At 42.1% G+C, this 21,526-nt stretch overlaps 1 protein-coding gene across 1 annotated transcript; it reads right to left on the bottom strand.

Moving 5' to 3' along the window:
* Positions 1 to 3,551: 3,551 nt before the first annotated feature.
* Positions 3,552 to 11,639, bottom strand: SET (SET nuclear proto-oncogene). Its single transcript, XM_082492600.1, has 8 exons — positions 11,236 to 11,639; positions 9,744 to 9,801; positions 8,571 to 8,713; positions 7,773 to 7,876; positions 7,485 to 7,598; positions 5,740 to 5,910; positions 5,499 to 5,645; positions 3,552 to 4,526 (listed from the first exon to the last, which is right to left on the bottom strand). Exons 1-8 carry the CDS (start codon positions 11,306 to 11,308, stop codon positions 4,503 to 4,505), a joined length of 834 nt encoding a protein of 277 aa, XP_082348726.1. The 5' UTR covers positions 11,309 to 11,639; the 3' UTR covers positions 3,552 to 4,502.
* Between the last annotated feature and the right edge of the window lie 9,887 nt (positions 11,640 to 21,526).

Here is a 21,526-nt window from a genome sequence, read left to right as displayed (position 1 = left end):
CCATGGGCATGGTTCAGCTGTCCCCCGCGGATCCTGGGGACAGAGGGACGGTGCGTGGGGTCAACAGTTCCTGCCCGCTCGGCAACCTCTGTCCACAGGAAAATGAGTGTCAGAGGTGGTAGCACGACGTCCTTGTCCCGCCTGTTCAGGATCCCGCAGGGCACGACTCCTCCAGGTGCCGGGGACACTCCGGGGCCCGGGCCAGCCCTCCGGGTGCAGTGGTACCGTCGCCGGGAAGGGGAAGCGTGTGAGCGGCCCGGGGAGCGGGCGGGCCGCGGTTTCCGAGCCGCGAGTCGGTCGGGGCGGTCCCGGCATCGAGCTGTGCGGTCTCTTTCGGGCGGCTCCCGGAGAGGATGCTGGGGGTTAAGCCATGCCCTGCCGTTGAACCGGCAGCCCCTGTCCTCCGCTAAACCCCAGAAGGGACGTGTGCGGCGGCACCGGCTTGTACACAAATTCCGGCTCCAGGAAAGCCTCTCGCCGTTTTGCCTGCGAGTACGCAGCGTTTAAAGTGGGGGGTAAGCGCAGGGGAAAGATGCCCTGGCTTCCAGGAGTCCTCTGCCTTTCACCTTGGCCAGCTCTCCCATTTTACGCTCCTTCCCGGCCAGGGAAGAGCCCTCCCGGGTCAGAGGCAGGAGCACCCGCGGGAGCGCTGCTACAGCCCGCGTCGGGTGCTGCAGGAAGCCTCCCGGTGGCAGCGGGGCTGCCGCAGCTCCCGATCGGCACGGTGCCACAGGGAGCCCGACCCAGCCGGCACAGCTCTGCCCGGGGGAAGCAGGAGCCCCACCGGCTCTGCCGTGCAGAGAAGCTAAGGCTACTTAGCAGGCACCGGGGGTTATAGGTCTTACAGGACTCCCTCCACTAGAGTACATTCACTCAGAGAAGGTGATGATCAAGAGGAGTCTCATAAATTTCCGTTTTTAATCCAGGAGAGGGAGGGCAAGACATTAAGCATAAATCTGTTCCCCGGAGGAAGCAAGCATCGCTCTTACCGCACTGGGCACCTGATAGCCGTAAGAGAAGCGAGCACTATCAACCTCACCCATTAAAGACGATGCTGAGATTGGAACTAATAACTGATGCTTTTGAAAAAGACTCTTAGAAATGGTAACATCAAGTAACAGTTAAATGTACTTTAATTCCTTCAAACAGAAGGATATCTTGAAGGTACATCAGAGATTATTTCATTGATTTCAGTCTCTTAAAAAAAAAAAAAAGAGCATGGCTTCAAAATTGAGGAACAGTATCCAATAAACAAAAGTACTATCATTATGCACCTGTTTTAGAGGGTGGTACAACGAGAAGCTTACAGATTCAAATGAATGGCATAAATGACCAAGAAATTGATTCAGATAATGCTTGTTTGTTTACAGGGACAAAAACTATGTTGACAAGTATGAATAAGCACACAGATAATTTGTTTTAAAAAAACCAAACCTTTCTAACTGTATTTACACACACAGATGTATTTGCTTTCCTTTGGCAGTAGAAATTACAGACAAAAGATTTCATTTTATAGCAATTAAACTTCAAACTTAAGACAAAAATAACCTTTGAGTCATTTAAGTCATACAGCCCCAGCACAGTAGCTTCACCTTTATTAAATTGCCGCAACTGTATATTCTAACCCTGCAAATTCAGCCTGAATTCAGCTTCCACCTCCGGCAAATTTCACTTGGCAGGATTAACTGGATGTGAGGAGCTCAGGCAGCTGTGGGGAATTAATGAGATACAGATAGATATTTAGTAGGAATGAATCTCCCATTCTTATCCAAGGTGGACATCTACCTTTAAATGCTCTTTATATGCATATACAAACTAAATCAAGTAAAAATGGACACCCATTACATATATTCAGCCAAATTAGACATTAAGTGAACAGTCAGAGCACATGATGGCCATCTGTAGTATTTCTTCAGCATTGCAGAGAGGTGTGCTAATCCCTACTCATTTCCATTGCTAGGAGAAAAAAAAAGTTACACTTACAAACATGGTTTATTCTTTTAGCATATTCGTTTACTCTTTAGTTGTTGCCAGGAGTAAATCCTTAAGTTTCACAGGAAATTCAGTATTATCAGTACAGTAGCAAGACTGTTTTGGCACCCTGTAAAATTGTAAAGAATGTGCAAGAAAAGTCTCAGAAGTAGCATTTAATTATCCAACTTCTCATTTCTTGTTCATGGTATTTGACTTTAGAGAACCTGAAGCTTTGATTACTTTCAAAACAGGTTTTATAGGTTTTCTGCTAGTAACCAACAGGTGTGTAACAATGGCACAATATTTTTCCTAAAGCATTAAAGCCTAGGAAAAGATTATTTTCCTTTAAGAACTACAATCAATTAGGACTACATAAAAATTAAGTAATGAGGCATTATGGCAAGTAATAGCACATCGACCCTCTACCGCAACAGGAAGCGGTTTTCAATCTTACAACAAAAAGGAATCAAATGAAAAAGAATCTAAAATTTATAGACTTCATAGGTTTTGTTCCTTCTCTCTCTAGATGGTAAGAAACCATTACCAATTAACATTTCACTTTGCTCTGCAAGCAGGATCAGGGCAGAAGCTTTTGTTGAGATGGAATAAAGTAAATGGTTGCCTTATTTTTGCATTGATCACATGCAGACTGGATGTTGTATTGTCTCTGATAACTGGATTGAATCCAAGCTGGACCAGACACTTAAGAGAATGTTCACCCCACACATATTACTTGGGCATGTCTCAAATAGAGATTAATCTTGTTCTGCTAAGCATATTCTTAAGCATCAAAAAAAGCTGAATTTGACTATAGCAATTTCTGTGAGGAAAAGGAATCAGAGAATATAACAGCAAGTCTTCCCAGAAGACAGTCTTTTCTACACATCCAAAGAGAACTAGCCGTTTGAATTTTAGATTAGCTGATACAACATTTTAAATATTTCAAAAGCACAGCATGTTAAAACAAGTCATTACACTTCGTGGAATACCAGTACCAACAACCTCTATGTGAAATTGTTACAAGCTACTCAAATGCAGTATCTTAAAATGAAAGAGAGTATATCTAAAGCATATATACATGCTGCTACCAAGGAAAGAAAGCAGTGAAGTAGCAACTTTTTATACACGAGCTTTGCTAAGAATCTCGCTCTTTCAAATAGCCCAAAAATTAGCTTGCACTGAAGATTTATTTTCAACTGAAAAGACTTACAAAACCACCCAAATCTTATTATAAGACCCCTTGGTCTTTTTATTCTGAGCTTGCATGATATTTTCATGCAAACTGATTTACTGGAGATACAGTACTACAAATTACTACTTAAAAGAAAGAAAATCTAAGAATCAAGTGATCTTTTTGCAAAAACATGAATATAAACCTGTCTTCACACAAGGCATGTGCACCTACAGCCCTGTCTTACAGAGTTAGGTAATTCAAGAAACAGAGTGTGGAGTAGGAACTACCAAATGAAACATTTTACAAGTACTGAAATAGTGGAAACTAAATGAACTGATTATCAGTCCACGCAACCACAAGGTTGCATTGCACTACATAAATACTGACCAAATGCCCCCAAAAATGCCAAGAAACTACAAGCAAGTTCAAAACAGGATATTAAAGCTTTCTTTCAGTGAAGACCAACCAGTCCCTTTGTGTACACATTTAGTTTTATTGTAACAAAGCAACTTGTACACTTTAACGTTTAAAACTGAGCATCTTTCTTTCCTTTCCAGTGAAACAAAAAAAAAAAAAAAAAGAATTTAAAAATAAACAAGAACAAAATTACAATAGAGAATGTCAATTCCAAATAAGATCCTACAGGTTCTGCTGATTCCCCATCAAGTGGCAGGGCTCAAAGTCATCATTAGGAGAAGATTTTATTTTAAAAGTGTCATCTTAAACTGCAAGGATGTTTGTTAAACATCACAATTAAACATGCCAAAGGAGAAGAAGCCATGTTGTCAAAATGCCCACTTAACCCACCCAAACATCTGAAACCCACCCCGGCTGACCTTCTATAACCCCATTTATTTTTTTTTTAAGTTTTTTCTTTTTTTTAAACAAGAGAAAGTAGACAGATACATGTTGGTAAATGCTAACTGTCCATATTCACATAGAGACACAGTGTAATCTCTGAGCCCAATATACAGAGAAAGAAGGAAAAAAGCTAGATTCTATGCACTACTACACAGGGGCCTAGCACTCTTCAGCTTCCAGCAGAGTGAAGGGAGCAGAAGGTTTTCTTTTTTCCCACAGAACATGGTGTGTTGATTCCATAAACAGTTTTTGTTTTGAGACAGAAAGGGATAAAAATGAACTTGAAACAGAAACTGGTAGATTATTTTCCACTATATTCTGCTCAAGGTATTTCCCCCAAAATAAATTGTGAACCATGGTGTAGAGGAGAGAAAAAGAGACCTCAAGAGAACAAGGCGACTGAGCACAAGAAAAAAAAGACAGCAACTTGCTCCCAGGGACTGGAGAAAAATTAAAAAGGTAAAAAGGGGGTTTGGAATCCATCAGTGTTCAATTAGTCATCTTCTCCTTCATCCTCCTGTTGAAAGATAAGCAACAATTAAAAAAAAAAATATCTAATCACTAAACTTCAGATAGCACGAACTATCAAATGCAATAACCAGAATGTTTTACTACCCTACAGTGTTACTCATAGCATGCTGTGTGACAACCTCTCTCCCTCTTCACTAAGGAGTAGTAACACTTGCCGTGAGAACCTATCTACATAGAAATCAGTCAATAGCCAGAAGTCCCAATGAAAAACATCAAGTTTGAAAAACTACCATGACTTAGAATCACTACAAACATTGACATAACTTCTAACATTTAGAAAGTGAAGGGGTCATCTTTTTTTCCCCCTCATTTTAAACTCCGAAGAGCAAAATGCTTCAACTTTCAGATACTAAATTCTGGGTTACGTAATAGAGCACAGCATTCTGGTGCCTACAACAGCCCTATCTCAATAAAAGTAATTTTTTTTTATGCTGAAATTCAGACACACCATGCCAAATTACCAGAAACAAAGACACTCTAAACTTAAAAGTTACCAACACCCTGAATGCTGTCCCTGGAATCCCACTTGCTACTAAAGGAAATTTCTAATTCCTGAACCCAACAGAGAGTCTTAGCTAAGTGGGCCATAAGCAGAAGTAAACTAACAGGTGGGAGGATAACAGAACTGGATGCATCAATAACAGTAAAGCCTTGCTAGAATGTTCACTAATTAAATTAAAGTTTTGTTACACTAATATTCTGGTTCTTCTAGAGCACTTGCCGTACAAGTTTACTAAAACTACTTATTTGCACTGTCTCTCATATACACAGTTATTCATACACTGAAACCACTCCATAAGGTCCTAACAGTTCTGCTTCTCCCCTCCAAACACCTTGTCCATGATTGTACAGAAAAGAACTTCTACAAAGGCTCAGTATTCTTATAAGATCCCTCTTAGAAATTTCTTTCAATTTTCATACACCAGAGATGGAAGGGGTAAGGGGTTAGATTACTCACCTCTCCTTCCTCTCCCTCATCGTCATCTTCATCTTCCTCCCCCTCATCTTCATCTCCTTCTTCGTCAATATCCTCCAATCCTTCTTCCTCTTCATCGTCATCATCATCCTCCTCTCCCTCCCCTTCTTCGTCATCCATATCAGGAACCTTAAAGACACATATGCAACATTAAAAACCGTGATCAAATTCACTTGCACAGTGCTATTATGGGTATGGATCAACAGCTCAGTGCTATGATTACCAAGTAGTACTGTAATGGATTTGGCCAGATGTCATCCTTGATGACTTCTCCGAGTTCATCAGCCCCTGCATCAGAGTGGTCAGTGAACCAAGTAAAGAAACTTTCTGGCTCTTCATGCTGTCTCTTCCTACTGGCTTTGTTCTGTGTCTGGCTTGAACGTTTTGTCAGATCCTGAAAAGAAAGTTAAGAAGTTCCCTAAACAAGTAGTCTTTAGATGGCTTTTCCTTTTTTTAATAACTACCATTTAGAAACGTATTTATCTGAACAACTACAAGAAGTTACTTATTACTCCCTCTTTCAGGGAGAAGTCTTTAAGAAATGCTTGGAACCCAAATGACTTCCAGAAAAAGATACCACTCAGCCACTTGCATTTCTCACAAACATGAAAAAACAGTAAGACCTCCCATTTCTTGTAATAACCTCCAATGAAATGAAATACTGAAAATTCACAGGATCTTACATTTGATTTATGCTTCTCTATCACAGGGAAGCAGAAGTATGACAAGCATTGAATGACATACTGAACTTACAAGATCTCACAATGGCTAAATGCTACTCAGAATAGCTGTAATTGTAGTTAAATGTTACAACTGCTACATACACACAATTTAAGAAACTCAGTCTCCACACCTCTAACCTGTCTTTAACTTGAGATAAAAGCCTCCTTATCCTAATATTTCCCACTTTGATGTCCTGAGGCCATTCTTTGTAGTGAAGTGAAAAATACTACACAAACTCCTAAAACATACAGTAACAAGAACATACACGAGTCCTGTATCTACCACCTTACCCAGAAGTTTAGTAAGTTTGCAACGATCTGTTTGCCAAGTCTAAAAAAAAAAGTTACTATCTGCTATTTAAATGCATTCTTTCTCTGATCATATGGTAATTCCAAACTTCTAGTACTTGCTTTCTTGATAGAATCACAACATTGATAGGTTTAGACTGTTTAACAGAGAATAATACCAGAATTCACATTGATTTTGTGATAGGTTGTAAATACCACATTCAGCTAGTTTGTACTAGACTGTAACTTCTTGTAGAAGAGGAAAAGTTCTAGTTCTCAACGAAAGAAAGATGTAAGTTTTCTTCTCAACCTAAGGATGACAAAACAAGCAGTGACTTAACTGCAACCCTCAGTTCTACTTTTAAATACTCATTTCAAAATCTTCAGGATAACATGAAAGTGCTCCCAACTTTTACAGAAACTACAGCAAATTAATTATGTTTCAATACTGTCTGGATGAAAGATATGCCCACATTATTGTGTAGCTGCAACTTCTACAAAGATGTAGTGTCTGGATATGAAGTTGAGGAAATAAAGAGGAGGAAAAAAAAAATATCACCGCCCGATCTGATCTCCCAAAACTCTGCTATCCTCAGAATTCCTTATTTAAAAGTTATTTCAAGGAAACAACAAAACAGAGTCTAGATCGACATCAAAGAGAGACAAGCTAATGCAATTGTTAATCTATCCATCTGGTCAAACTTTCAGTGTTTTCATGGTGCTGTTCAACTGGGTAAAAGAATTCACTACAGATCTCCACGTAAATGGGGTACTCCCAACCCTGCAAGATGGACATGAAATACGTAGAGAAGTGGCAAGGGGGTTGAGAGGGGAAGGAAAGGGAGGACAATACAAAAAATAAATACAGATAAAGAAATAAAAAAAAAAGTAAAAGGAACATCAAGTGGCAGTATCACAGAGAGCAGCAATCATCTTTCCTAGATGCACAGATACATACCTTCCCAGATTTCCATTTGATCTCAGTTGATTTTGAAGATGGGTCTCCACTTTCATTGAGGTGAAACTCTTTGGAGAGAACTTTATTTTCAAAGTATGGATTCTCATCAAAATACTGCAGAGTTGAAAGCAAAGAGTTAGAACCCACATAATGTAAACACACATGCCAAGTCAAACCTAGCATGTTTGGATAACTGAAGAGATTGTTACAAACTACAACCCAATATGCAATTACATTAAAAAAAAAAAAAAATCTATCACAAGTGAAGGAATTATTTAAAGTACTTACAAAATCTATTCTGTAACCTGATTTGATGTCTTCAAATTCTGTCACCTCAACTCTGGTCAAATAATGCAGTGCTTCCTCATCTTCTTCTCCCAGCAGTGCAGATACTAAGAAAGAATTGGGAATACCACGTGAACAAAGATATGAAATGTGTATCATGCAGGCGAAATACAGAAAATTGAGAGTAAGAAAGATTTGAAAAGCAACACATCTGTCCAAGCCAACTTCTTGTGGCTGATTTTTTCAAGTTACCAGCCAATAGACATTAGCATTTGTGTGATTTATTTGCATTTGCTGAAGAGAAAACATTACATGTGCTTGTTGTAGTTCAATGTTAAAAAGCAGCAAAAGCTGTATGCATACATCTACCCTTCCCTCTGAAATTCACGCATGTAGTTTGCCCAATCTAAGCAGTTTACAAACTTGTTTTGTAGAAAGTTTATTGTCAAGAGTCCCAAGGAACTCACCTCCAATTAAAAAAACTCCAGAGAAACTAGAATACTTTTTTTCCTTTAAAGGGCCCAATTAAATGAAAAAAGTGGGAAACTTGTCGTTTAAAATGCAGAAATAAAGCCACCATGGGATTTTAGTGAACAAGATGTTCCTTTGGTAAACAAGTGCAAGAAATAAAAAGCTTATAAACTGTACTCTAGAACAAGACGGAAGTGTTTCCATATGAAGCAGGCTTCTTTTTAAATGGATGCCCAGCAAAAATTCTAGAAAAACCTGAGAGCTGCAAAGCACATAACAAGCAAGCAACCACTGAATTTACAGAAAAAAAGGCGGCTATTAAGAATATACCTTGTGGGTGGTTGACAAATGTTGTTACCCAGAAATTTGGGATTTTGGCGATCAATTCTGACCTCTTCTGGAAGAATGGTTGGCGGAGTTTGTTGTATTTCTGTTCTACTTTCAAAATTTCCTCACTGGCTTGTTCATTCAGTCTGTAACAGAAAGAGCCACGTTAACCACAGGAGAGAGAACTAGAATTTAAAGACACATCATCAGTAGTTAGCTAAAAACCAAATGGGTTTGATTAGACTAGTCTGCCCTATTCAACAAATGAGGTATCTCCAACAAAAAAACTTGAGGCCCAAACCTGTAGCCACTATTAAGAAACACGCTACCAGAAACAATCTCACTCATCTTAACCAAACTTTCTTAACACATGGTACGTTTCACAGCATTACATGTGGGACAGACCCTTATTTATACAAAGCAATGTAGTATTTTAGCTCGTAAACATTTTGTTTGCAAAAGACCTGAAGATGGATAATGCATAACACTATCACCTGCTCTTTATAACTTTCAGGCAGGTAAGCAAGCTACAGCAAAGCAATTTTGCACCTCACACAAGTAAAATCTGATCACATTTAATTGGCTTTGTAAACAGGCAAAGCCCTGATAGTGCAACAGCTTCACATGTCCAGAGCCTCAACAGTCACCTGCAGCCTTTGTAGGACAGTGTGCACAGAGGTGAGATCCAAGCAAATACCAACAGAGCACCCACAGAGTTTTGCAGATGAAACTAATGTTTCAGTGACGCTTACTATATATTATTGTACAAGCAGATGAATATAAAACAAAAAAAGTATAATAAAAGCTAACTTTTCAACCAAGTTTTTGGTTCTGCTTACAAACATGAAAATACTTTTGCAAAACAGCATACACATTAACTTGAGAGAAACCAACACAAAATACATTTCTATTACCAAAACTACTACAATTAATTTAAAATTTTAAACTCAAGTTCTATCTTTTTAATTATACACAATTAAACAAGAATCCAGGTTACTATCTCATTTTTTTTAATCATACAGAAATACTTCTTACATCCAATCAAGTCAGAACACAAGTATATCTTGGCAGAGCTTAAAGAGAGCGAGAACTACTATTGAGTGCTTACTTTAGTAAATATTTTTATTTTTGAAAGTTACGCTTTAGTTTTTGCTAAAACATTTTAAGTTTCTTTACCTGTCTATTTCATTCTGTACTTCATCAATGTGTTCAATTGCTTCCTGTTGCTCTTTTTCTGAAAAACAAATGAAAATGCATCAAAATCCCTTCATTCTGACAAGCGTGACAAATCACCTGGGCTTTTTGCTTAAGACCTTTTCCAGTCATCTACTTGAGAAGCACACAGATATTTCTATTAAATGTCAGAAGTGTTACTAGGCCTTAAAGCTTCAACTACTTCCAGGGTGTATTATGGCTGAAGTGCAGGAAAGTTTGACGAAACGGCACTCAAAGCAAGTTTACCGCTGGAAACCACAGCTCACATTCCCCAACACAGTTTTACAAGTCAACTTAAATGATAAGTCAATCATGAGAGATTAATAACAATTTAATTGAGAAGTTGTAAGCCACAACTGCTAAGACCAATGCATTTGATGGAACGTTAAATAATTTAGAGAGAACAGAAATATCAATAGAAATAGCATAATTTGGAACGTGCCACCTTATAAAAAAAAACAAAAACCACGAAAAGAACGTTCAAAGGATGGTTACAAGCCAAAAAAAAAAACAAACCCCAAAACCTTCAAAGTCGCCGTTTGGCAGATAATTTCTCATGGGAACTTCCCCTCAACAAGGGCCTGGGTTACCGGAGGACTGTTTACCCACCGCGCCGGCAGATGAATGAGCGGCAGCGGGAAGTGGCTGGAGCAGTGCAGCAGGCTCACGCCTCCCCCGGTAAGTTTCTCGCAGGGCTCAGCCCGCCGTAGGGGACAGCTCTCCCCGGTTGCGCGGGTGGATGCGCTGCCCGGCTCCCCGCGACGGGGTACGGAGAGCAGCACGTGTGTGACCGGAGCTGGCGGCGGGCGCAGCACGGCAGGGCGCGACCCGGTGGAAGGAAGGAGGAGAGCGCTGCGCCCTTCCCGCGGCGGCGGCGGCCGGGAGGAAACCCCACGGCGCGGCGACCTTTAAAAATCCCGGAGCTGCCGCGATCGCACGTGGGAATGGGGCGGGCGGTTCCGTGGCCGCGCCGCCCGAGCACCGCGTGGCTTCCCCGGGCAGGCAGGCCCTGGCAGCGGCGGCGGCGCGGCCGGCGCCGCTCCATCCCCGCCCGGCGGGGCAGCACCACGCGGCCGCGGCGGCGCCGAGAGCAGGAGGCGGCGAAGCATCATGGCGGCGGCGGAGCACAATGAGGCTCCGCGGATGCTGCTCCGGGAGGGGGGGCGGGGGGGGTCCCGCTGCTCCGCCAAGGCCGCAGCGCCCCCCGCCCGGCCCCGCCTGCGCCCGTGGGGAAGGAGGCCGGGCCGGGGAGCGGAGACAAAAGGGCGCTAACATGGCCTCCTCCTGCTGCTGCTGGGGCCTGCACATCCGCCCGGCCGACCCCGCGCTCTTCCCGCCTCCGGCCCGGCCGCGGCCCGTGTGGCTGGGGAAAATGGCGGTCGGTGCGGCGCGGTGCGAGGCGGAGGCCGCGGCGGCTGCCGCCATTCCCTTCCCGCCCCCGGCGCCACCTCACCTGAGGTCTCGTCGGCCCCATCGTGGTTGGAGTTCAGCTCCTTCTTACTGACTTTGGCCGCCGGCGCCGACATGTTGGTGGCTGCGGAGCGGAGCGCGGAGGGAGGGGGGCTGTAACGGGACTGAGCCGGGGGAGGGGGGGGGGGGCCGGGCACAGACTCCTCCTGCTGCTGCTACTGCTGCTGCTGCCACCGCCTCTCTGGCTCCCTCCGCCGCCGGGGCGCTCCCGCCTCCTCCGCCCGGACCTGGAGCTCCCGGATAACAGGGGGCGGCAGCGGCGCTCGCACTGCCTCACGCTCTCCACAGCCAGAATCACCACCGCCGCCGCCTCCTCCTCCTCCTCCTGCTGCTGGCGAGGGGCGGGCAGCGCGGCACGCATGCGCAGCACCCCCCCTCCGGGGCACGGGGGGGACGGCGGCCGCAGCGCGCAGGCGCGCCGAGCCCCCCTCCCGGGCACTGGGCAGGGGGCGGCGGAACGCGCAGGCGCGCTTTGCACCCCTCCTCCGGAGAGGGGGAGAGCGCCGCTCTGCGCAGGCGCCGACACCGCCTCCTCGCCGCGGGCGGCAGGCGCGCAGCCGCAGAAAGGCGGCTGGCCAGCCCCGCCCCCGCCGGCCGCCCCACGCTGGGCGCCCATTGGCCGTGCCTGGCGCCCTCGGGGAGGGCGGGGGGCGGGCCTCGGCGCGGAGACACAGAGGACGGCGCGAGAGGCGGGAGAAAGGCGGGGGGGAGTAGGGCGGTGGCGCGCGCAGGTGTGCCGGGGGAGCGCGCATGCGCGCGCGGCGGCCGTTGCCTGGCGCACGTGGCTGCGTGCCCCCAGTGAAGGTGCTGCGCTCGAGGCTTGCGCGTTCCCTAACGGCCGCCCCCGACTTGTGTGGAGACGCGGTCAGTGACAGGGTCGGCCCTTCTTCTCGAGTGGGGGTGGGCGGGGTGCCCAGGGGAAACGGGGGCGGGGGGGCATTTGGGACCACCGATCCCCAAATGGTCCCGAAATGGCTGCCGTCCCGAGCAGCCCCGCTGCCTGAGGTGGCCCCTACGGACCAGCCTCAGCACCCCCTCTTGTCTGGAGAGGCTGTATGAGGTGAGGTGGCATTTCCACCCTGACTGGATCAGGGGACATGGCGACCCCCATCTCACCGCACTGCCTCCCTTGGCTGGAACATGACCCAAAGCACTAACTTCAGATGTTGCGTTTTAATGGCACAGAGGACCTGTCAGTCACATCCAGCCCACTCAGTTAATGTGGGAGCACAACTCTAGAAGGTCATTGAGCCCAGCCGTCTGCCAGCACACCTGCCACTGCATCAAGAGCGAGCAGACTTTAAATAACCCTTTTTGTCCCTTTCCTGTCCACCTGTCATGGAAGAGCTCATTGCAGCTTCACAGCTACAGCTAGCTCTGGTCTGCTCTTAAAGTGACAGCTGAGCCACTCTTTCCTATCAAAATGCACAGCATGTCATTCACAGATGAGTATTACAATGTAGGTCAGGCTAGCAAATAACTACACTTTTGATGATGTAGGAGCTTGCCTTTTGTGTTTGCTTTCCAGTCACACAATACTATCATATTCTCTCTGCTTGTTTCCTTTTTTGTCTCTTCAAGTTGCCCTTCCAATGGACTTATTCAACAAGGACTGGATTAGTTCCTGCCTCTTCAGAGGTCTTAACTATAGTTTTCTGATTCCTGCTCCCACCTGTTACTTTCAAATCCCAATTCATTTTTCTTTTGTATTCCCAGCTGTCGCTTCCCACCAGCTCTGTCCTTGCTTCCATTGCCACCCACAACTGCTGCTGCACGTCCACAATTTGTATTGTGCTTCCCCATGCCAACAGCAGGAGAGAGGAGCTGCTATCTGTTAGTCTTCTGCTTTCACATGCAGCAATGAGTTCTCTGGGCACAAAAGGTAAGGAAAGCATTGCAACTTTATAAATGCAAGATTATCAAATCCTTCCCAAGAGGGATATCTCAAGGCCTTCCTGAAGCCCATCACTGTGAGGATAACTTCCCTCCTACTCTGTCTGCAACTCCCGAGATCAATTATTGAGGGTATTTTCATATTCAGACAAGGTAAGCTCTTGTTTCTGGCTTCGTTTTCTTCCTTCTGTTCCCCTTGAGTCTCTTTACCATGCAGTTGTATCTGCTTGATTTTATTGCCTCTTTTTCTCACCGGTAATTTATATTGTCTTTCTCTAGATTAGCCTTTGAAGATCCCCAATTTGAAAATATGGCCCATATGTTTGAAAGACAGTTCCAAGCAGGAACATGATGATCTAAGTGGCACCTGCCTGCTCCCTACTAGTATTCCTTGTTTACTGTATAAATTACTAGGTATTCCTAAAGTACCTGATTAAGGTGTTCCACTGATGTATGTAAAGTCAAGTAATCATGAATTTTAGCTGCTGTACTGTTAAAAACATTTCCACGATCTGTTTATCCTACCCTAAAACTAGCTATTATACAAGAAAAGAGAGTATATATTAATATTAAAAGAACTACTTTTAAAATACATTTGATTTTGAGACACAAAATGCAAACCTACACTTTCATGTGAAAAGAGAAAGTAGAGAGTTCCATTTTTTTGGAGGAAGTAAGTGTTCTTTCACATAGTTACTTTCCTTTTTTTGCTTGTTTTCTTCAATTTAGTGCTGGTGATGTGCTGTTCCCAGCTTCCTAATAAACCTTTTGTCTTAACTCTTCCTCAGTTCTCTTCCTGTTAGAAAAGTATGTTAACACCAATACTTCTCCAATTATACATCCTTTCACTCCAACTGAACAGGTACAATTGCTTTAGCAGCCTTTATTTTCTGCTTTTCAAAAGAGAGCCTCGCTTATACAGTTTTAACAGCAGACTAACTTCTGGGTACGTTTTATAAAAGGTCTCAAAACAATAGGTGCTTACATGCTTCTGGGGCTTGGCTCAGAGAATCTGACAATTCACAGAATGATGCCCTCTCTGCACTCTCCTCCTTGTTTTATAGAGAAATGAGGAAGTGAAAGTAAGCCACTGAGAGTGGCTCTCGAGCCTTGGGAAGGGTGAGAGGAGAGCACCCAGCAGCTTTTGCAGCTGAATTGATTTACCTTTTGCTCTTGCTGTATTGTTAACATGTATGCTCAGGAGGAACATGACTCAAATATTTGTGAAGAAGCAAGTAGCAGCACAACTCTCACCTCAGTCTGAAACTGTTCCTCTGTGTAGGTACCCCAAACCCCATGTAGTTTCGTTACAAAGGAAGAAAAATGACATCTAGGTGGTATTAAAGTCTTGTTGTTACATGAGTTACTGGCTGTTACACAAGATTTTCAGAAATGATATGTGATCTTAGATCTAATAAGCAACTGTGTTTACTATCCTTGATACTATAACAAAAAATAGTATATACTTAAAGGTTTAATTAGTAAATATTCAGTTACCTCCTTTCAGTTCTTTCTAATGTTTTTCATTATCTGTAACTAACCTCCAAGGCACTTTTAGTCCCTGAATAACTGTTGAGGGGTTAAAATGTACAGTTATAATCCTGTGATATGGGGTGTGTGTGAATGTATTTAGAGAAGATGATGTCCTCCTCTCATCTTCTTGTAAGACCTTTCTCAGCTCTGATGACATCAAATATAATAGAACAGTAACATTTTTTCCTAAACTATACTGTCCAAGTAGCTATTCTTCCTATATCACAAATTGCTCTTTTCATATAACAGTTAGTATTCCTCCTTTTGTTTGAACTTCAGGTTGCATGGTTCAAGTTGCAGAACTATACTGTATGTGGCATCTTTCAAACTGTGTGCGTGAGTATTCTGGTGTTGACAAATAAGGGAGTTAGATCTTTGCAGTCTTCCAGATGGCAATGACATTGTCAGACAAATGAAGAAAATTTGTGTTATTTTTCCTTTATGCATGTTTGGATATATGGGGGGTTTGGCAGCGGCTGATAATGATTACTGGCCTTACAATTTACATAGTGTAGCAGTAACTGCACATTTTTTTCAATAATTGAATAAACAGAGTTTCTTCATAAAAATAATCTCATATTTGCTCCTTGATGTAAAAGTTCAGATCTCCCAATATTTCTTTCCTTATTTAGGTATGTTACTAAAAGACAGAGACATAATTGGTAATCATGCTTAGTTTCTGGAATGTCAAGTCAGCTGTAAATTTTAAACACGAGTGCCCAATTTGGCAAGCAAAATCAGAAAATGTGCTAAATCCTCTCAAATACAATGTAATGATGTGTGAAAAAGTAAAAAGAGCACATTTTCTTCTAAGTATTTCTGCAATGCAAAATGGCCATACATAAAATCATGCAAGTCAATATAATTAATAGCAACTTACATTTTTATAGCCTTCCAACCCAAAGAATCTCACAGCCTTTACAGAAATTATTGTAGAGAAATATTAACCAGTATACCACTGCTGAAATGCAACCAACTGCTTAACAATTGTACGTCTATGCCGGGAGCCTGGTCTTCCACAAAGAACTTGCAGACTTGTGCTCTGTATTAGGAACAAAGATTCCCCTTGGAGTGCAAGACAAAATTTTTTAGAGTATGTGAAAGCTTTTAAATTACTGAGTACACCAGCGAGTTGAAGGCTGCACAATATCTCAAGCACACATAAGCTTGTACTTGATAGTAAAGTCTGACTGGCATATCAGTGCTTACTCGAAGCAGCAGGCAGAGACACACTGGCTGGTTTGCTGCGTGTAATCAGTTTGACAGCCCCCAGGAATTGCTGAATCTCCATGACCCTAGAAACACAGTTTGGCACATATATTAAACAGTCAAAAACCTCCCCTCCAACTGTTGATCCATCTCCACTAGTTACAGACCTTCCCAGTCAAGTGCTCGTATTAGAACTGAATGGTTAGATAATGATGGAATAGTCTTCCACGTGTCCTCACAGTTGTTGCAGTTTAAACCCTTGGATGAAAGTATTTCTGGGCTGATAACTGCCTTTGAAGCAGGATGGTGGTTCAGTAACACAGACAACAGGGAGTGACTAATAGTATCTAGTTGAATAAATCCAGTGATTCTATTTGGATATTTTTTTTTTAATTTTTGGTAAAGTTCCCATTAGGCATAGTTGCTAAACCTGATATTTTTTTCCCTATACCAACATTTTTAACTTACCAGAGTACTTGCTTGTAATCTATGAAGAGCTGGATGGTCATGTAACATTTGTGCTCATTCCCGGATACTAGAGGCAAAGAGACGGTCAAAATATTCTTAGAAATTTTAAATGAAATTCAAAGTCAATAAAACGTAAGACACTTCTGAACATGAGACATAAGCTCTTCAGGTATGTGGGTGGTTAAGAATGTTTTGCTCATATTTTTCACATAAGGTGTACAGTTGTGAATTTTCTAGGGAACTGAACAGACCTGTGCCTTCCAGAATATGAGGGGAAGCTGTTTATTGGAAAATTCTCTTGAAGTTTCATTCTGCATTGTGAAACTAAGAGTCCCTGCCCAAATACACATTTGATTGGAGGATTTTCCTGCCCTTCTTGACTTTCGTTCAGATTTTGTATCTCAGACATTGAGGTTGTCCTGTTCCCTGGCTTAGGTGGAGCCCTGTGGCTGTTAACTACTGATCAACTGTTCCAACAGACATATATATAGATGCTGTTATAAATCCAGAACTATTGAATTGTAGTTTCTAAACCCAAAAATGTTTAAATATCAACTTGTTCAGGTGTGCTACTACTGCTTCCAGATGTGAGGAGTTCACAGTCCAAGATAGGATCAGAAATGTACAAAAGTTTTGTTTGGAAACATGTATTGACATATGCAAACACCTCTCTTTGCTATCTGCAACACCTGCAGGATGTTACAAAGGCAGATATTTAGACTTCATTGATGCATTCACACCAGTCAATGTTCAAAAGCTATCTGTAGGGATACAAAATTACTAGTTTTGCAGGACAGTGTTAGAGCCAATCCATCCTGTACTGAGGCAATGGAAGACTTCAACCAAGCTTAATACAGCTACAGTTTCACAGAAAATGTTGGAAAAACAAGATGTTTATTTGAAATCTGGTGATTAAATGATATATGTTGTGATTGGCTTTGTGTTTACGTTTGAGGCTTTATTTTACTACATACGCTTCTGCCTAATGAAAGCTCTCAACAGAAGTTGTTGGAAAAAATGACCACTTACAAGAAGTACTCCTAGGTAGAATGACCAGTCACAAATAAAGACACTTTGAAATTGGAATACTTCAGTATTAATACTGGGTGTTACTCTGGAATAGCTGTGCCAAACAAATTTTTATGTAGAAGGCCCTGAAATAATTCACAGGGGAAGTAGCTAGTAGTCTTTGATTTCCTTCAGTGGTGCTCTGTCTGAAGAAAGGCTGTAATTTCCTCACAGGCAGGGCAGAAGCTCTAGTGCTAGAAAGAGTCTTTCTAATGAGACACAATAGATATAGATATAGATAAAAATTTGTGGAAGTTACAGTAGTATAAATTTATCTGACTGCTGAATGGAAGTTTTAGGATAACTAATCAGTAAGGGTAGAGCACAGTTGAGGACTAGGAAAAACTATACTTTGTGCTTCTGTGCGTTCTCCTGCAAGGGGACCTTCAGAAGATCCTCTCCCTCCCTTTCACTCATGGGAAAATTAAGAGGGAGTAAACATTTCTACAAAGACAGTTTATAAACTTTTGCTTTCCAGGATTTTAACTCTGGCCAATTCCTGAAACTCTTCTTTATCACCTCCTCTGTCCTGCAGCAGGAAAACTCTTGCTGAATCCTAAACAAAGTTGAGTAACACTTCAAGAGGTAGTCCCTCAGGAATAGCAGTACAGACTAAAATTTTACACTATGTGTATTCCTTCCATTGTGTTGTTATCAAGTGGCAGCTGTTTTTGCGGGAATCATTAAAAACTTCCCTTGTTATGTAGAGTGCTATTGATATTTGAACTCTCAGGAGGAGTAACCTCTGTTTCTATCTAGATAAATACCAGATTAAAATAAACACATGCAACGTTGCTCAGTGAAGAGTGAGTATGTTATTCACAGTTCTCTAGTTTAAGCTGGCATTATGCAGACATTTGCAGTGTCTTGAGTCTTGTGTAGGAGTATAATGACAGAAAAGGTGAAACAAAAAAGAGGAAAATATGTAGGGATCTGTCATATACGGGTTTTGCTATAATAATACATTTTACACATTATTTCTTTCATCTGAAAATGTCAAAGCTCATTAAAAAATCTGGTTAAATATAAAAAGCTCTGTGAGGAAAGTAATTCTTTTATTGGTAGGTGTTGCATTAAGAGGCAAAGTAGTTTTGGCAGAAAATAAACCCCCTTGTGTTCTAACACTCCTCACTGAGGTGGTAGGCTAGGTGTGGCTAGGTTTAAATTCTGAGTGATGACCAATTCACCACTATCAGTCCAGTCGCATTTAATATATTAAACTGTGATGATTCCAAATGCACTAACAGTGGACTGCACCTTCAGTCTAGTTGTGCTCATGAACTAGCATGGCCACTCTTTGGTCATGTTCAATGAGAAACCAAAACAACTAGCTACTTAGTGCAGTTTATTTAAGCAACAGATATATAGGTTCTTATGGGTTGCCGGTGATAAATACACTGTCTGCAAAGCACATGCAAATAAAAGTATTGTCAATTATACAAAACATGCCACAAAGTTATAAACAATACAACCTGGCTATAAATGTAGGAAAGAGACCCTCTAGAGAGATATCTAAGTTTCTGGGGGAAGCAGTTGGTATAGTCTAAGTCTTACCCAAAGGCATCCCTATAGGGGAGAAGAAAGGCTCAGCCTGTTGACTGGTCCCAGAAGTCAAAGGCAGTCTCTGATGGAGTCCTCCTTGATTTGTTCATGATGGTGTCTTCCCTGATATTCCCCCTTTCTTGGGCTATTTTTATACTATTTTTTACCTTCAAGGTTGAGTTTGAGTGACTCTGGTCATAAATACTTTTATTATGATTGGTGTAAAATTCTCTCGACTCACATTTAAAGGTATAGTTTACGAAAAATTCAGGGTGCAGACTCAAGGAGGAGTGGTTGCACCTTGGAGGTGGGTAGCCTCTGGGATGGAGGTGTGTTTAGGTATTATAATGGCATTATAATAAGCCAAGTTTGCACAAAGGACAGCATTTTGTCAAAATTTGAGAAACTGTTGGCTCAGGGTAATAAGTATGCAGCTTATCAGTTCCATAGGACCATCTCGTTCCCATATCTGCTGTAGTATCACAGGGCTTGGCCATAGGATCTCCACCCCTGTGTTGCTTTGCAAGCAATATTGTACAGGGAATCGCAGATGTAGTGGATTCTTCGCATACTAGCTGCGGCTGTATTCTACCCTAGAAACCTTTTGATTTTATACCTTTCCTTAATGTGCGAACAATGCTGTATTTTTGATCATTTTAATAATTATTCCACAGTAGGTTAACTGAATGCCAGAGTTATTCAGAGTTATTCCTCATTAGAGCTGGAGACAGAATTTGGGATTAGAACTAGTCTCCAACTTCGGCTACATAAAATGCTGCACAAGTTGCCAACAATGAAGATCTGCAAGTGGAATTTGGTTAATTGTGTCAGTCTGTAGGAACGTATTATTTTTTGGTATTACAATAGCACTGAGAGTCCTGACAGTTCTGCAACTGTGATCCCCTTGCTCAAGGTGCTATCTTAACACAAAGCAAAGAGGTGGTTCTGGCCTGGAAGAATGTAAAGTCTTTCAGGACATAGTTTGACAAACTATTTTTTGGTAGAAGTTCCTATTTATGCATTCCCCACCACGCATTCCTCCCCTCTGCCCCTTCACACTGTGCCTGAACCCAGTGCTGGGTTTTGTTTGTGTAGACCCATGTTAAATTAAATCAGGAAACTGATTTCAATTAGAAATAGTCCCCATAAAAAAATTACTTTTAACTCAGACTGGTACTGTTATTTGGTTCCCTGGTGCAGATGCATGAACAACATTACAAGAAAGAGGGTCCCATCAAGGCAGGAATGAACAAGGAAAGGGTAAGGAATGGCTTGCATAAGTCTTGCTTACTTAGAAGATGTGTTTGTCAAATTGTGCCCTTAACTTAGCCTAACGATGACAAAGTTGCAATTGTAACTGTTCTGAAAAAACAGCAATATTTCTTTGTCTTGTTTAAATTAACACAAGCAACTGGAATATATCAATAAAAAAAAATAGCAGATCTGCCACCTCAGGTGATACTGTATAAGATTTCAAAGTAGAATTTGAGATCATTGACAAAAAGTCATCCTTCCCCTTTTGGATTCCAAAATGTCTGCCAGAAACACACAAAGAAAATAACCTTTAAACTCCATGTTTGTTTTTGCAGTGGTATGACTGGAAAATAATTTCATCTGCCTTTACAAAAGGGGGGTGTAAAAACAAAGTAGAGACCATTTCCCTCCCACCACAGTCATATATCTATTATCTGACTCACCACTTCTGGGATTCCTTCTGGCAGCACTGGTTTTATTGCACTGAAAATATTCCCTATTTTCAGGTTACTTTGTTCACTGTTTTGTTCAGGTCAGTATTCCTTCCTTTAGAGGTTTGGAACTCAACATTCAGAACGTGCTGGATATTGCTGTGCTTAAGCCTTGTGAGAAGGACCAGCACAGTGGAAAGGAAGGGGGGAGGGAAGGGAAGGGAGAAATTAAAGGGGAGGAGAGTCCATATCTGAAGAGAGACTCCAGACTAGAGAAATTTTACTGACATCCATTCAGTATCCAGCAGGGTCTCCTTCAAGGGCTTTTACTGAGATCCAAAGGCTCTTGCAATTCACAGGGGCATTTACATGCAACATTGCCCTCTGGGAGCTAAGGTATAACTGTACTCCTGGATAATAATAACAAAGAATACTACCAGACTCCTATTGAAATGTCAACCAGGCACTACTGTTGTAGAGAGTAACAAAGAGATGCTAATATAATTAATTATGAAGCCTCAGTACCCTCATTAACACATCTTTAGTGCCTAGATCTTTGAAAATCAGCTGTATAAAGTGACTGTCAGAGTTAATTCCTTATAAATTGCCTCCTGTCACATCCCAAAACTGCAGCAAGTTCTCTCAGGCCTTGTTGATGCTAAGAAATCTGAGTTGTTTTTTTTTTTTAATACTGATGCAGTTATACTGGTTTTATTAAAGGTATAAGCTGCTGCATAAGCAGGAGATTGTTGGGCTAGAATAGAACAAAATAAAAATGCCTTTAGTCAACCCAGCTTCAATTGGTAGCATAAATAGGAAAAGTTTCAATCAATTAAATAGAAAACTAAGGACAGAAGGAAAACAGGAATGAAAGGT

Source organism: Vanellus vanellus (assembly GCF_965231255.1).
Source record: "Vanellus vanellus genome assembly, chromosome: 18".
Lineage (NCBI taxonomy): Eukaryota > Metazoa > Chordata > Aves > Charadriiformes > Charadriidae > Vanellus > Vanellus vanellus.
This window is presented reverse-complemented; position numbering and strand designations above follow the sequence as displayed.